This window comes from Leuresthes tenuis, unplaced genomic scaffold (genome assembly GCF_036924035.1).
Source record: "Leuresthes tenuis unplaced genomic scaffold, fLeuTen1.0.hap1 SCAF_11, whole genome shotgun sequence".
Taxonomy (NCBI): domain Eukaryota; kingdom Metazoa; phylum Chordata; class Actinopteri; order Atheriniformes; family Atherinopsidae; genus Leuresthes; species Leuresthes tenuis.
In genome coordinates, this window is record NW_027325365.1 from 9,211,907 (window position 1) to 9,226,035 (window position 14,129).

Sequence of the window (14,129 nt, forward strand, 5' to 3'; positions counted from 1 at the left end):
GCAGTATGCCATTTTACATTCTTCTGATTCTAAACACTGGCACGACTATTGATATGTACACTATTCCACTTGTTATTTTGGCTGCTCTTGTAAAAATGGAAATAAAAAAAACAAGCTTTTTTTTTACATTTCTTTTTTAATGAAGCAGAAAATATCACTTGTTTGATACCAAAAAACAGATACAACATGAAAAAAGTTGTGCTATACTTTCACCATGAAGGAATGTGAGAGTAGAAGGAATGAAGAAGTGTAATAGAGAATCATTTTCCTGAAATTTAACGGACGTTTTGCAGCTGACGCCAACGTATCTAGCTGCTGATCACCACAAGCTTGTTTTTACAACACTGTTTCAAACTGACATACCCACACCTGGCTGCAGGTGTCAGTTAATCTTTTAAAGAGCATTTTTAACAGAGTACCATTACAAACTTGAAAAAATGGATGTTTAGAATGAAACCTTCTCTGACATAATTTTCCTACAATCATGCATTTCCTCATTCAACCGAAGTGTCTTTTTGCAGCATGTATACATTCCTTTAAAATCTTAGTCTCTGCTCTTTTCTGATGTCCAGTGAACAGACTTACATTATCTGGAATAGTTCAACATAGTGGAAAATATTCTTATTATGTATAGTAGGAGTTGGAACAAGAACTAGCTGCTGCCTAGTTTAGCTTAGCCTAAAAACTGAATATGGAGAAACAACTGGAGCTTATTCAGAAGTAACAAAATGGAAGTTTCCGCTCCTCCAAAACGAGAAATTAACATGCACTCATTCAACTAGGTACAAATAAAATGTAAAATTGATGCTTCGGTTATGAGCTGCACTTCTACTTGGGCCTGAGTTTCCACTGAATAGGCTAGGCTACATGGCAACTTTTCCCTGCCATAAAACAGTCCAGCACATAACCTTATGTAAAAGCAAGTTGCAATTTTACACATCAGTCCTAGTACACACTAAATAAGAAAAAAACATGTTAATTTGTACATTTTGAGGGTGTTAGTATGCTGATTTTGTAAACTTCTGACAGCTAAGCCAAGCAGCATAGTCTCTCAAATACTCTCGCTGAGCTCTGCAGGTTAAGCGTTTTCCTCGCAACTCCACCCAAAGCTTTGTCTTTCTTCTCGACTATTCTTTAATCTCATTTTCATCAAAACACACCCTGAAAATAAAACAATTAAGAGATAGTGTCTCCAAGATCTTGACATCATTTGTGTTTCTGTAATGAATCATCACATCATATGACAGTGAGAGCTCACTAACTGTTTTCATCGACTTTTGTTTCAGGTAGAAAAACAAAAATTCCAAAAAGCGCAACAATAAAAACATCCCAATTTCTTCTCGACAAGCTCTCTGAACTATAACTTGAAAGCAGACATATAATATAAAAACCATCATATAAAAACACACTCATTCACACGTGGTGCTTCTTAATCTCTGGTTGAGACTGATCACACCAGAAACTACAGCTGCTAACAAGCATTTTGTAATGGTGGAGTAACAATACTTTTTACATATTGTAAAAATGAGCTTCATTTTTTTTTCTCCTCCAGAGAAAGTTAGACAAAAACACTCAACCGTAGCCTTCAAACTGATAACAAAAGGAAGGATGATAGTAATATATTACAAATAAATTAAAAATATATGTTACATATAAGCAACCCAAATTAAGATTTTACATTCAAAATAAGTTCCTTGTTTGGTTTTAAGAGTCTCACTTTTTCCTTTTCCTCCCTCTGGGATTTAAATGAGCGAATAAATTACAACTCCAATTCCAAAGACATTGGGACTCTATAAACGCCATTGTCTGTGGATTTTGTTCTGTGGGTGTTTGAATTTACATATTAGGTTTAGTATTGTGGTTCCCTTTACTTCCTGTTTTATTTTGTAGTTCATGCTCCCTGCCATACCTGCTCTGCATTAGGTCGTTATCTCCCAGAGTTAAAGTACTCCCTGTTTGTTTTGTTCAATTCAGCCAGATCCTCATCTCCACTGACTTAGTTTGTGGGTTTTGAGATCCTTCAATATCAGTAAGTCTTGTTTTGCTCCTCTACTCATTTTTCTTGTGTAAAAATTTGTATACCAGCACCTTTGGTTCTTTGCTTTATTAATAAAGCTGTTCAGCTCTCTCTGGATGCCTCATGCCTGCTCAGCCCTGCGTTTAGGTCCAACTTCTCTCACCATGAACTGTGACAGTAAAACTTAAAGACAAAATGCAATGATTTGCTTTGAAAATCATTGCATTGTTTTGTTTTGTTTTTGTTTACATTTTACAGAGTGTCCCATCTATTTTGGAATTGGGGATGTAAATCCTGCATTTACAAAAGATGGAGAAAAAAAATTAATCAGAGCCCAAATGAACCCAAATTAAACTAATCAACAGATGTTCTTGGATCAAATCCTTTGTTCTCTGAAACTACACACAGACCAACAAACCAGCCAGTGGCTCCACTCCACAATTCAACCAAATAAGCTGCTAATTAATTTGATGTTAAACATTTCTCTCGCAAGGCTTCCAGCAGAGCACACTATTAAGCATCAGACTCCAATAGGTCACAATCTCTCAAATGGCACTAAAAATACAGTTGTACTTATTAGGTTTTGTTTGTATTCATCAATGCGTGGTAATGTCAGTTTTAGTTGATGGGAAATGGGTATTTTTATTTGCTTTCATTTTGTATATGTTTTAGTGCAGTAAAAAGGCTTTTGATTATTGCTAAATTTAGCTTTTTTTTTTTAAGTTTCTTTTTGTGTTCATTTTCTGCTGGTGTACCCAAATGGAATGGCAGTTTTATTCTTTCAAAATGTGCTTAAAGACTCGAGCGTGATGGAAGATTCTCTAAACCTCCCAACTGTAATAACCAGCTATCTCCACATGGGAGACACGGTGACCATGAAAGATATAGACAACAAGGGAACCAGGGAGAAGGTGTGCAGACTGGCTGCAGATCGCGCCCTTCCATGGCCGTTGTTTTTGTTCCACTTGGACCCGCTTCTGTCTCGGCCTCGCGGAGGCTTTGCAGGGTTGGAGGCGGGGTTGCGTGGAGCTTTACTGTAGGGTGGAGAGTGAGGCCCATAACCTGGCCAATCATCATTGTACCTTTCACCATGATCTCCACCACCTGAGCTACTACCCTCTTCACCTGAAAGTGAGCACAGATTTCTTAGTGATGGCGTGGGGATTCAATCAGAAAATGCTTAAGTTGCATATCGGTACAGAATGATGCCATCATGTACTGTCTAAACCTCCTTCACATATATACGTATGTTGTAAATGTTAAGGAATACTCACTGTCCATGAAGTCCATGTCCTCTCCGCTCTGAGCGTGCCTTAGTTTATTGGTCACCACCCTCAACTCCATGATCAGCTGTCTGGTCCTCACATCTGGACGGGCAATATCTACCTCCACCTCAGGGTTGTTGATTTGGCTGACCAGCCCATCACCTGTCACATCTGGCAGGTACCTGAGTGCACACACAGGAAGCATATTGACCTATCGAAACTGAAATGTTTACTGTGCAGTATAAGCTACACTATATCTTCTTGGTACAACTTGTAACAAGTTCCAGTGTGCAACATTAGGGGTAATCTATTGGCAGACATGCTCAGTTGTGGAAAATCCTGTATAGACAAGAATAACTTTCTTTTACTAACGTAAAAACTGGCTCTTTGAATTGCCTTGTGTACGAATTGTGCTCTACAAATAAACTTGCCTTGCCTCTTTGTTGGAATTCGAATACTACAAATCAGAAAGACCTTAAACCATTTTTACCAATGTTCAAATAAAAGACGTCTTTTAAAAGCTATCCTCATCTTAGCAAAAAAAAAATAGGAGAAAAGATTACCGTACTAATGTATATTTGGTCTATTTAATCATGACAGCATACTATTTGATGCCAGCATGTCTGGTTACAGTCCCACTTTGTGATTAAAGCAGCAAATGTGGGTGTATTTTTACATAAAATGTTTAATACAGCTGCAACATCACAGACACCATGATGCAGACTTGTTTTTCCTCCTTCTGTATCTTTCACACAAACACACTGACTCCAGTGTCTTTATATCAGCCCTGATTCATGGTGTTGGCTGTATCTGTGATCATAAAAGCAAGCAGACCCACACACAGAGCATGTGGGTGACTGGTGGTGGCTAAATCAAATAAACTTAGTTCCATCTGTTGCATCCTTCCACCTCTGCCACATCCCTTCCTCCTCTTCTGCCTGTATTTAAACCACCTCCATCCACTTTGCTCTGATGTTGCCCACCTCCCCCGGGTCTGCCCGTTCCAGCAGCGGTCCTCATTTGTGACGTCGGCAGCCATCTTCTCATCATTGCAGATGGTGTGTGGGAGGGACACCCAGGAGCCTCGCATGGGCCGCAGTCGCTCCTTCAGCTCAGTAACCTGTGAGGAGGTGGAAGGAAATTTATTATGAGTCAGACTTGGTTTTAAAGTCTCCTGGTTTTTATAGCTGGCAGGTGGAAGTGTATGGAGGCTGTGGGGCTGATGCTGGGCAAAGTGAAAAAGTACATGAAAAATCTTTATGCTCTTCTACGTTATCTGCTATTGATTTAATATTTTAATTCAGCACTTCTATCTTGAGAAACCACTCTGGTCACAGCAGATCATGCTTGGACTTATTTTATTTTAGTCTTATTTTGTCCTCTCATTGCTTTTTGCTCAGCCACTGTGTCTGAATCCTGACACATGTAAATGTAATATATTCAATTATTAGTAATTGAAATATATAACAGTCATGATAAACGCATTAATACAGTAATTATCAATCAGCATCTGTTTCCCTGAGCTCCAGCTCGTTTTAGCCTCTTCCAGCTCGTTTTAGTTGACTGAACTGATACCTTACTGTTTTGTTTCAACCCTTTTTAGTTCTTTCATCAACAGAATGTTTTTATGAAATAAAGAGCCCACTGTTTTCTCAGCACTAAACTGCAGATAGACAAAGAGAGTGATCGGCTGGTGAATTAAGGAGAGCTTTTAGTGTTTAGGTGTTTGATCCATTGTTTTCTTTTTTTCTCACCAGTCGGTCCAGGTTGGTGCCTGCAGCAGTGGTGGGTTTCTCCTCAGGGGTGTAGGTGCGGAATGGCCTCCTGCTGCCTCCTGATTCTTTGGGTGTGCGTTTGGACCGTGCTGTAGCTGATCGGGGGTTTCCACAGCCTTGGAAAACCTGAGGTAAACAACCACAGCTGCCTTTGAAAATTTGGATTCATTCACAAAAAATACAGGTATCATTATTGCTTAAGAATATGAGTCAAGATGGGGAACTTTAGGGAAATTTCCAAGATCTATGTTAAAAACTGAACTGCCTCAGACAGCATCTTAAGAACTGGCACAAGGCAGTTATTTCTCTTTTTAAAGAGTGTTTCAATCAGTCTCTCTCTATAACATCCCCATTCCTTTTTTTTTTCCTTAAAAAAAAAAGAAAAAAGGACAAACTCAAGTTTTTGTGGGTTTTTTTTTTTTCAAGCCCACTTTAAATCAAAGCTGGAGAATGGAGCAGCAAGGTTTAATCAAACCCAACTCCTCAAAAACCAATTTGAAACGGAAGTGGTTAGATAAGAATATGACACTTGAACTATTGATAATATGTTAATGAAACTGGATCCAAAAGGCGAGTTTCCTTTTTCTGACATCGCAAACAAGGAGCTTCTCACTAGATGTGGTCATCTCTTTGGTAAATCTAATCACACAGTGGGGTTTCCATGCTTTTTGTGTAATCTATCATTTTACTGCACGCATTAAGAAAATTAAAATGAAATAATAATCAAGATTATAGCTTTGACATGAAGGAGGGGATTATTGAGAAAAGTTGATTATTTTAAAAAGTTAAGTAAAATGGTTGTATTCACAACTCGATTATCAATTCCAGGAAAGCAATTACAAAAGAAATGCATTAGAGTTCATTTTTATTTTCCTTTTTACGCCATCATCTGCCAGTGCCCTGTTTCTTACCTTACTGGAGATGCTAACACTGTTTTCCTGCATGTGCATTATGGCCTCTGACACTTTTACAGAGATGGAATCGGCTGCAAGCTCCATGTTAAATGGACCCTCCAACTTCTCTGAAACCAGGTACAGAGCATCTGGCAGAGCAAGAGACAGACAGAAATTATAGGTGGATAAATTTAGCTGACTTTTCTACTGAGGTTTTTGTAGTTTGCCTATTGAAGAGCCTGATAGCTCAATACAATGGTTCCCTATGCCTAGGGTCTAACTGGCAAACCAGCTGAAAGGGTCTGATTTACATCTCTGTAGGATTTGTTCAGTAAGCTGTATTCATATTAAGAGTGGGGTAAAAAATCTAAAATCGGTGCAAATGCTGTAGAAATGGATGGTTTGATGAAAGGTAAGAGACACTACACATGAAAAGAAAAAAATGAAGAGAATATAGGTTTGATGAAAGGGGAAAGGAAAAACAAGAAGACAGATCAGTTGTGACAGAGCAGAGAGGCATGAATGATTAATGGAGGAGGAATTCATTACAGGAAAAAAGGGAAAGTAAATGAGTGACAGGGGCACTATAAAAGGATTCTAGCTTTAGATATGTCCAGTTTGATTATGTTAATAATGCTGACATATTTTCTTTTACGCTTAAAGATCTAAATTCATTGGACGAGAAGGTATTAAATATAAGAGCTTTAGCTGAAATGCATAATCTAACTCGCCCAGAAACATAAAATATAGCTGGGAGCAGCAATCAGAGGCAAGTAGTTCATCAGGGCACAGTCCCCAGGGTAAGTTAATCTAACTATGTTGAAAGCAGTACCAGGAAAAGTGTCTTTTTGCAAAAGAACTGCTATTAAGACCAAAGTGACAAACACTGCAGTTCCTCAAATAGCCACTTGAGGCTGGCTTCGAGCACAAGTCAATCCTGAAAGGTCTTAACGTCAAAGTAACAGCTTGGTACGTAGGCAATTTTATTCATTCATTTATTTTCATAATACCCCTGTTTCAACATATAAGGCCTCAAATTTACACAAAACTACTATGCCAAACTTCAAAACATGTCACAATGTGTTGACAGATCATAAGACAGAAATTAAAGAAGATGAAAAAGGATAGTTAGAAACGCCATATGTGCCTATGGAGCTTCTGCTTGGCCCCAGAATATAATGAACATAACCCTACACACACACGAACTTGATGAGCAAATTAGGGGATGTTGAGTTTCATCCTCCGAAAATCCAGCTTTCACTCTCACTCACCAAGGAAATTGTTCCATTCTGTATCCAGATCAGCCAGATTGGCTAAGCAGCCCTTCATCACATTGAGGCACAGGGAGTGGCAGGGCCGAAGGGAGGGCATGCCTCGGCACAGTGGGCAGTACCACTGACGCATCAGACCACGCACACACTCTGAACCTGCAGTCAGCTGAAAAACAAAGCAGCAGATAAGAACAAGTGAGTGAGAGAGCGCAGCATTAACATTACTGCTGGAAAAAGGAGAACATCCACAGAGAGAGAGAGAACATTACAAACTGATTTATTGTAATTACTCAATCACCAATCGGTAGGTACTAAATGAAAAACTCCTGACCTGAAACAGCTCCTTTTAGACTCCCTTATGGTTAATTATGAATACCTGCTACCGCATCTTGATTCATGGTTAGAGAATATACTGATAATTACCCTGATACGGGTAAAAGAAAAATATATATATATATATATATGAACAGGATTAATATCCAGGGTCTCAAATGACTTGTGCTTACAGTAATATAAACATGGAATATACAAAAGATAAAACTAAAATTAGACTGTAATTTCATTACAGTCCAATACTGAAATAGTTTAGGCACCACAAAAATATAATCTAGGATTAAAGGTGAGCATGATGGGATGCAGAATAGGAAATGTTCACCTTTGTTGCTTTGTTCACAATATCCCGACCAGTAGCCAAGCCTTGAGACAGCGCTCTGGCTGCAATGAAGGCCCTCGACACCTGCACATGAAAACATACACAATTATTTATATATTGCACACCACTGTCCTATTTGTTTTTGTGCATGTAATTGTCTATTAGTTACATACCTGTACTCGAAGTTTGCGGGGCACATCCCCAAATGGCTGCAGCTGCTCAGCATGTTTGCTCACACACTCTAGGTAGTCCTCACTGAACTGATAGTGAGGGTTGACAAGGGAGAAGACCCGCTCCACCAGTCTGGACCAGAAATCTGAGAGGACCTCTGTCAGACTCACACTACCCCCTATGGAGAAAAGAAAATAGTCCGTCAGACAATCAGAGTTCATTTTGCATGTATGAAAACACTGAACATCAACATTGGATCATCTTACATAGCATCTTTCAAATAGATCACTGCCATTCAAAGTGCTTTACAGATTATTATAATGCACACAACTGACTAAAAAAAACACAATGTAAACAGAAAAACATATTCTTTATCATGCAAAGGCTAATATAGAATCAGTCACCTGGTTGATGAACAGCAATAAGCTCTGTATAATTCAAGCTTTGATGTCTAAAATACAACTCTAAAGGGGCTCAGAGACGTTTCCACATAAAACTGGGTATCATCAGCAAAGCTGTGGAAAGAGATGAGTCTCCTGATGACACTGTACGTAGGTAACATGTACAGGTTACAAAGTGATGTTACAAACAACTTGTGATAGGGAAGAAGGTCCCAATATTTGGGTGAAATAACAATTTTTTTAAAATTGATAAGCAACAGAGCTGCATCCATGGTGCAAGGTAGTGGAAAAATACTGTAATCAAACTGGGCAAAATTTAATTAGAGCACACCAGATGATAGAAATTGTATGTCAATGACGTCAGTGTCAAAACATCATGATATTTGCGGTTTCTTTCATTCGTATACTGCTTATAAAGCACAACACCATAATATGACAGAACATGCAGTATGCTTGGGTACTTGTCAGTGTCCATATATAGTGAGAATATCATTGTACAATCTGCAGTCTACGATACAGCCTTAAATTAGCCAAATATGCTATTTGGCAGACAAAGACAGGTTGACTAAGCAGCAACAGCCTGCAGATGGACTCTCCATAGAGCGGCTGTCATGCCAAAACAGAGCGATCCGGAACAGAAATAGAAACGGTCTGGCATCCGAGGGAATCCAATTCCGTCTCTATTCTTTTTTCTTTTTTTCTAAAATTCCTCTTGGTATGTCAGCACTCCTTAAAAGACAAAGCTGCTTCTTTACTGCTGTCCAGAGTTGCTGTGGATTTACTAAACAGTCAGTCCGGCATGGAATTATTGCTGCACCTCAGGCTTCTTTACCATCTTTAATCAGACTACAGTAAAATAGTTTTGTTTTTTTTCCAAACTGCTGTTCTTTTGCTTATGGATTGCACCAAGATAGCATATATAACACAACTACAGATTTTAAAAGTCAGGTGACATCCTTTAATATAAAGGTCTCAAAATTTGACTAAATGCATTAGAAATCTTAAGTTTCACCCCCATTTTGTTTCCATTTAGTCAGGAAAACTCCCGGAATTTTTTTTTTTTTTTTTTTATAAGGCAAACTCACCAAGCTGTTATTGCTTTGGAAAATCCCTGAGACCAACTGAATATATGAAACAGGGGTCACGTGGAATAGGAAATGATTAAACCAACCAGAGTAATATCTGCGAAGCTCCACGAACAACTCCTGGAAGACGTGTGCGTTCTGAGTGAAGAGCAGGCCGTAGGTCTTGGTAAACATCTGGTTCATAGACTTCTCTGAAAGGTCTATAAGCTCTCTGAAAAACTCTGCACAGGGACAAAATAAGCAGAGATTACATGCGAACCTGTCACCACCCGCCTACTTTTATTCTAATATCATAGCCAGGTTTCTGCGTAGGTGTTCCATCATCATGTTTAGGATTAACAGCTTCTAGGAACGTCCAACGAATACGTATAAGAACGTATACTTTATTCAAAATCTGTGCATAGAACTCACATGCAGTCTCCCACTCTGTAAATGTCTTTACATGAGTCATCACATACATTATGTAAAAGTGTGTGAGGAGGGGAAAAAAAAAAAGTGTTAACAGTCCACAGCAGGTAGGAGGAGGAAATTCAGCTCTTTGAGGAAGCTGCTACAAACCTGCAGTGATGCAAGCAGATCGAAGGTTAAATTCTTTTAAATACTGACAGTGATGAAAGCTTTTACCAATCAACTCATTTTAGTTGATTGGTAAATCAACTCATGTAGGGCAGTTTATAGGCCATGGTTAGAGCTACTCAGCCGTTGAAACAGCCGTCTCGATTTTAATAAATAATTCAGCTTAGGCAAGGATATTTCGAATTTACAAGAGGAAGTCTGTAGGGTCAGATCAAGTTGCATCAAGAGAAATTAAGCCGCCATTGTTTCTGGACAATAAATGTCAGCATATCTAGTTATTTGTTGCTTCACGAGTGACAATTATTGTAAGTGTCAACCATGCTTGGATCATAACAGTCTTGGGGCTAAATTTAAAGACTGAATATTTCAACATCTAAGTGGAGCTGTGAACTCACAAGTACTAATTAGGGTTTTAATCAGCCACAATTTTTAATTAAATTCAGTATTTTCTTCTTATCAAAATCAACAACTGCACAGGTGTCCGAGTCTTCCTCTCACCATCAAACCTGCGGTGTCTCTGGGTGAAGGTGGTCAGGAGGAACTGGCTGTTGTCTTCAATGGCTTTGAGGAAGTCTTTCTCGCTCTGAAGGGACAGTGTCTCCTCCATCTGACTGGAGCAGCAGGTGTAGTCTTGAGGACAGAGCCGCAGGTGCTCACCTATGCCAAGATACAATTAGCAATGCCAGAAGGGGACACAAGGTTGGGAGTGATCACGTACTTTAGCACCTATCTGGAGAAACAACATTTTTTTAGATGCAAATAATCATACGATGTTGCCCTTAAATGTGTGGCTAAAAGATAACTATGAAGACCTTGCTGAAGACCAAAGTTTCTTAATATTGTCAGTAGATTTTTAGCAAGAAAGTCAATTCCATTCAGTTCTGTTCGTGAATGGGGAAATCTTATCAAAGATGACTGAGTGAGAGAAAATTGCAGTTTCCCTGCATGAATTATTCAGCTTCAATCTGTCCTTCTTTGTCAGCTCAGGTTGGGTCTTTGATTTGTCTGAGGTAATAATATATGCAAACAACAGCCAGGAGGAGGTGGGGATAAGACACAGTGCACTAAGAGTGTGGAATATGTTTGAGTCTTTGTCTCCCAATTTACATCTGGCATGAATATGCGACTGATAATACAGTGAAAAGTCTCTTTCTCAACTCCACCCGGGCAGACGTTCCTCTCTGCCTCTTTTGTTCTCCCTGTGTGTCTCACCATTAGCCCATTCTCATCCCTCCATTTCCATTTCTAAACTGCCTCCCTTCATCCCTCTCTCTCCTGGCCATCTGCTCCCCTGGCCCACGGGACAGTGAGCCAAGATGCAGGCAGTGATAGCCCAACACACACAGGCAAAAATCAATCAATTCTGCAGTTGCCTCACACACTGAGGTGATTTGCCATAAAAATCAATCCTCTGCCAGCATACATTTTACTCACACTTACTTTTAATAGGAGCTCCATGTCTGATTGGGAGTAGCAGACAGGGTCTCTCAATGATTTATATGCATGAGGCTAAACCTCCATGTAGACTACATCTTCAGACCTGCTATAGAATTTTTGCTCCATCACATGGTCATGTATTCTCACTTTTCCTCATTTTCATCTTTTAAAAAATTACTTTCTCCTACTCTATCCCAGCCTCCTCATCAAAGCTTGAAATTATCCAAAAGCAAACTGTTTGTAATCCACATGATATGTCTTTATTTTAAGAGATAACATTATCACTAGTGAACAGAGACTAAGGTGGGCTATATGGAGGGAATTAACAGCGGGGCAGTGGGCAAAGACTAATTAGGGGCGAGGTTCTTTGTTGCACCGGTGTTGGCAATTTGCTCATCCCCTTAATCATCCTATTTAAACTACACAGAGGGGAGAAGGGGGCGGGTGTAATTTGTTTTAAACCGCACTGCATTTTTTTCTCTGGAGGAAAACTCCTCATGATGTTCCGACACGCTCTTTCTCTGTGCCCCCCCCCCTCTTTTTTTTATAGTGAGTTTAGAGCCACATTGTCCTTTGTGATATCACTTTCCCATAGGTTAGTGATTTTATTGTACGTTAATAGGCTATTTCTAAGTTATTTTCAGCTATGTTGATACAATGTCCACAATGATCTTTATTGTGTTTGCAGTGAGCAGTGAGATAACACTGACCTTAACATGCACAGTTATTCTTATCCCCGTTGGAGCAAACTAGAGCAGACTGACGCGCCTATAATTATACTGCGACACCTAATTTCGCTATTTTATGATAAAAATCGTTGCAGTATTTCACAACGTATGCAAGTGGGACTGCGCTGAGGGCTAGATGCAGTCTTACCTGAGATTTGAGTCATCGGAGCGGTGTTTGTGCTGTACCCTTTCTCGTTGTACACCTGCCGGGTGTCCGCACAGCTCCTCCCCGCAGCAGCCGCGGGGCTGCGGGTCCCCGACAGGGCAACCACAGTACAGAGCAGAACCAGCAGCCGGTACCTGGGGAAAGACAGCCTGGGATCCATCCTCACCGCGGAATTCCAAAACAGACACCACTGGAGTGTGTGTGCGTTTATATAAGACTAAAGAGCAGCAGATTAGAAATCACCACGAATGAATGAATGATTGACCTCACTAGATGCAAGAAAAAGTTGGAGAAAAAAAGGGAAGATCCAAAATCATCACTCGTTCAAAGCAATCATAGTTTCCGAGGTCAATACAATGGACATCCGGCCTGGGTTTCTACATCACACACATTTCCATCGGCCGTGTCCAGTTAATGTTCTGCCTTGGGAGACCCGTTACTGTGCGTAAATACAAGAGGAGAGTGAATGAGGCACTCTCGGTCCTCAAAGCTGAGCATCATCTGACACAAGCGGCGTTAAAAATTCAGATCATAGCCATGGTGATACCGGAAAAGGACATGCCTTCAAAATAAAGATTAGGCTACGTTGTCTTCAATTAACAAACAAAGATCAAATAACGTATGGAATCGATGGAAATTAATCGTTAACTAAGATATATTGCGGTGAAAGTAATTTATATCGCACCAGTCTCAGCAACACTCTTTTATTATTTCTCCCAAAAACAAGTGTGAATGATTCAAGTGTTGCAGTTATTATTTTAGAACAGCCCCAGTTAATCTGATGCACCAGAGTTTGCAGAACAAAAAAAAAAATATATATTTAAACAAACGCTGACGACATGATCGCATCAAAATTGTGTTATTTTTATGTTCTACTCTGTACAGTATAACATTAGTCATACTAAGAAACCACTATTAGAGATACTACTGCATATGTAATATTTTTCTGTCCAATTCTGACCTTAAATGTGGCACAAATTCACAGAAGATTAGATATGAAAATCAGATTTAGACATAATGTCCCACAGATGGCTTCACTTTAGATTAGTAATCTAATTTTACTGTTATATTAAGCAAGACCAATGTGCATTTTATTTTGAAGACTGGGACCAGAAGCCACTTTTGATTGTATCGTGATTGACACTGGTAAAAAAAAAACAAAAAAAAACAGAACAATGGTCCCTGCAAAAAAGGACCAAAAGAGGAGAGAGGGAAGGGGAGCCCACGTCAGCGGGGTGTGGACCCATTGAGGGGACCACATCAGGGGGCTAAAAACTGGTCAGGTAGACACTGTTTCTAAGATTAAACTCAGAGTACATTAAATGATAGTTATTGTTAAGAAAAAAATAATTAGATTTAACTCAATAAAAAAATATATATAATTGAATAAAATTTCAAAACGCACTAACTAATAAATGAGCTGTATCGTAGTTAAAACATGGTGTTGCACTGAAAGACCCAGCAACGGTTAATTTGGGATTGACCAATGGCCATGAAGTAGTTTTCTGGAAAGGACCAATCATCTTCTCCTCAAAGCAGGCGCAGGCCAATCCAAAACTATCATTCGTTCGCGCGCCCTTGGTTCTCTTCGGTTTACGAAGAAGGTAAAAAAAAATTGGGGGGAAAAATTTGTAAAAAAAAAAAATTGGTTGACGTTAAGTCTTCGTAAGGGGTAAAAATGCTCTAATTAAC

The 14,129-nt window shown here is 39.3% G+C and overlaps 1 protein-coding gene across 1 annotated transcript; it reads right to left on the bottom strand.

The window, feature by feature from the left end:
• Positions 1 to 153: 153 nt before the first annotated feature.
• gpc2 (glypican 2) lies at positions 154 to 12,921 on the bottom strand. Its single transcript, XM_072395333.1, has 11 exons — positions 12,420 to 12,921; positions 10,605 to 10,763; positions 9,617 to 9,751; positions 8,047 to 8,222; positions 7,877 to 7,957; positions 7,222 to 7,387; positions 5,969 to 6,099; positions 5,037 to 5,183; positions 4,266 to 4,402; positions 3,292 to 3,464; positions 154 to 3,142 (listed from the first exon to the last, which is right to left on the bottom strand). The coding sequence occupies exons 1-11, from the start codon at positions 12,595 to 12,597 to the stop codon at positions 2,865 to 2,867; spliced, it is 1,761 nt and encodes a 586-aa protein (XP_072251434.1). The 5' UTR covers positions 12,598 to 12,921; the 3' UTR covers positions 154 to 2,864.
• Positions 12,922 to 14,129: the final 1,208 nt, after the last annotated feature.